Here is a 2,982-nt window from a genome sequence, read left to right as displayed (position 1 = left end):
ACATATTTTATTGTTGATAAATTTGTATAATTATTTTGGGTTAATCACTGTTATATTTAATTATTCACGAATTATGATTGTGGACGTCTCACTCCGATGGACTGGATTACTCACACCCCCATTTTATTTTTACAGGCGTTGCCTTATCATTAAATGATGACCTGACCTCGACACCTTGGCACCAGCTGTTCTGACAGGATTATTTCAAAGTGGTTGAGTACTTTCAAAAMTATTAAAGTAGTGAGTTGTTAAAATTGCCGCCGGCRTAAAATAATTTTCCTGACAATTGTTAATTGCGTTCCTTTCGCAAATTTAGCTCACCAACGGCCATTGTAATGAAGTTTGCACGTGTTCAAATCGGCTTTAACTTCGTGTCTCAAAAATGGTCCTACATATCTACGATGGTTTCTGACATATTGGAAAAAATCCATTAAAAGATGCACCCCTTTCAGGGGATGTGACTCCCTTATATAAAATATTTCGATATATGCTTATAGGAAACTTTTATCTTAAAATTGAATATTCTATCACCTGGTTAAATTTGTGACAATAAAAATGGAACACCCTGTATGTGGTCCTAGTGGCTGTGTTGGAACAAGGAAATATCCTTATCTTATTATCGGTCACAAAAACATGAGACAAAATTTTTGTTTTTGATAGCTGATCTAATTGTATTGTTTTATTATTTTATCAAGTTGCTTTACTGATGACGCACAACACAGCTAAATGGGGGAAGTCCCTATTAAGCAGTTAGCATCTGCGTAGTTGGTTTCAAATAGTGATAAGTGTGCAGCTGATGTGAGAAAACACATAGCAACGTTCATCCGAATTACGCAATTGCTAAAAAATCGCGATACGTCGATTAATAAACCTCGTAAAAATAGTGAAACCATCAGTGGTGGTTTGGAATAAAATGCCTTGGTGTTAAAAATAGTTTCGTACAGTCATTGGAAGAGTCGTGAATGCTAAAAATATCCATTTACGACAACCTTTAGTGTTCTTTCTCAGTGCATTCACATCGCGTTTTGCGAAAATTCAAGTGTGAAAATGAACGGCGAAATGGAGCACGAGTTATGTGGCAATTGGTGAGTGTTTTTCTTGTTTTTTTCCCCTAAATGACACAAAACAATCGTAGCAAAAAGGAGATTCCTCAACACAATTATGTTATGCATAGTGCACACTGTGCACGCAATATAACACTGTGTCAAGTGTGCAAAGAACCGATCCCGAAGAGTCAATTTGAGAGCCATAAAAAAAATTGCGTGGCGGTTAAACCGAAAATTAGAAAAGCCGAACCGCCCCCGACGAACTTGGAGAAAAGTGCCTACTTCCAAGAGAGGAAAGCGGTGGAAGATCGGAAAATTGCAGAAAGGAAAGAGAATAAAATGAAGAAATTGGAGAAATTCGTCGATTTGGGACACACATTGAAGAGCAGTGAGAAGAAACCGAGCTTGATTGCGTGCAAATTCTGCGAACTTGAGCTCCCCAAACTAGAATTGGAAGAACATGAAAACTACTGTGGGACACGGACCGATAAATGTCTACAATGTGGAGAGTTAGTTATGTTCAAATATAAACAAATCCACATGGATTCCAACCACGGATTCCTCAAGCTTAAAGACGGTCAGTTTTTTACTTTTTTATTAGCCAATTTTGAGTAATTGTCTAGAACCAGGGCCTCGCCCTTCGTGGGACTCCACAAGCCAACGCACTGAAAACCCGCACACTCCACGTCCGAGACCACCCCCTCTGAGGTCATTCTCAAGTTTCGATTCTTCTCTATACTCGACTTACTCAACCCCATCCCCCGTAAAAAAGGAAAAAGGGGAGAGCTACAAGGAGATTTCAAGACGCCTCGATTGTAAGTTTTAAACAGGGGGTGTCAGAACTCGCGTCCCAGAGAAAAATTTCAAGTAAAATAGGAACATTGAAAAATGTTTAAAACATTCTATCTATCAAAACAATTTGACATTTATTTTTTTGACATTTGACGTTTTATACTCTTTTTTTATATTAATGTGCATCAAGTAGGTTGTAGAAGTCTAAATGCATTTTTATTTTAAAGACCAATTCACACAAAAAATGTCTAATGTCATTCAAGACAAATTTAATCACATCAGTAATGACAAATATCTTTAAGTTTGCCACCCTATATTAATTACGTTGTTAATTTTAATTATTTTTTGCTACCTGTGGTACACATTTATTTGAAAAAATAATTTTTAGAGATGATTGAGGTTAGAATTGTTTGAATTTTCGCATGGTTGCCACCGTAAAATGATCCATTTCAACGGCTACTTCGATGCACAGTAATATGAAAACGAGTATATTGATGATTTTGTAAACAGGGTGTCCCAGCGAGTTGAAAAAGTCCATTAGTGATCTTTAAATGGTATAATTTCAAAAAAATTATGTAGGACATTGATTGATACTAATCTGTTGCATCACCTAAAATTATTTTCAGCCATACAGCATGTTCCAAAAATACGTTACGATACAAACTTGTGTTTTTTTTAATGAAACACCATATGTTTCTTGGCATTTGTGGATGTAGCCTTTTAAAACAATGTTTTTACGCTAAAATTTTATTGGTCGATTTCGCTTAGTTTTAGAAATAAAAATTTATTACACAAAAACTAAGACAGCTAGAACAAAGTTTATTTTACTTTTGCAAAGAAGAAAGCACAGAATTTAAAGCTGTGGCAATTTTTTAGTGTTTTACTTTTGTAAAGATTAATAAATTAAAAAGTTTGTTAATATTAATTGTAACAACAATGCCTGCCATTATCTGAGCATTGTTGATACTATGGCAAACATAGTAATTCCACTACTGATCACTTATCCGTTGATTTATCCAGAGATTGTAAAAGTCGTTATAAATATTGAAATTCGAATTATTTTATTGTAAAAATAAAGAATAATGGATTCAGTTTAACACAAATGTGATTATTAAGTGATATTTCTTCCATCTCTTGTGCAACT

At 34.9% G+C, this 2,982-nt stretch overlaps 1 protein-coding gene across 3 annotated transcripts in view; it reads left to right on the top strand.

Annotated features, from left to right (window-relative positions):
- The first annotated feature begins 537 nt into the window (after positions 1 to 537).
- The window catches only part of LOC123008661 (TRAF-type zinc finger domain-containing protein 1-like), a 4,388-nt gene continuing 1,943 nt past the window's right edge, over positions 538 to 2,982 (top strand). The window contains exons 1-3 of one of the 3 annotated variants that reach the window (XM_044404595.1): positions 538 to 1,085; positions 1,136 to 1,623; positions 1,676 to 1,861. In XM_044404595.1, coding sequence (XP_044260530.1) covers positions 1,048 to 1,085; positions 1,136 to 1,623; positions 1,676 to 1,861 — 712 coding nt within the window. In that variant the 5' untranslated portion in view covers positions 538 to 1,047. Of the gene's footprint in view, positions 1,086 to 1,135; positions 1,624 to 1,669; positions 1,862 to 2,982 lie in introns of all 3 variants that reach the window. The other 2 variants (XM_044404596.1, XM_044404594.1) reach the window with 2 other exon arrangements.

This window comes from Tribolium madens, unplaced genomic scaffold (assembly GCF_015345945.1).
Source record: "Tribolium madens isolate multiple individuals breed KSU strain unplaced genomic scaffold, Tmad_KSU_1.1 Scaffold_71;HRSCAF=194;Tcas5.2_LG6, whole genome shotgun sequence".
NCBI lineage: Eukaryota > Metazoa > Arthropoda > Insecta > Coleoptera > Tenebrionidae > Tribolium > Tribolium madens.
Note: the sequence above shows the minus strand (reverse complement) of the source record. Positions and strands in the feature narration are given on the sequence as shown.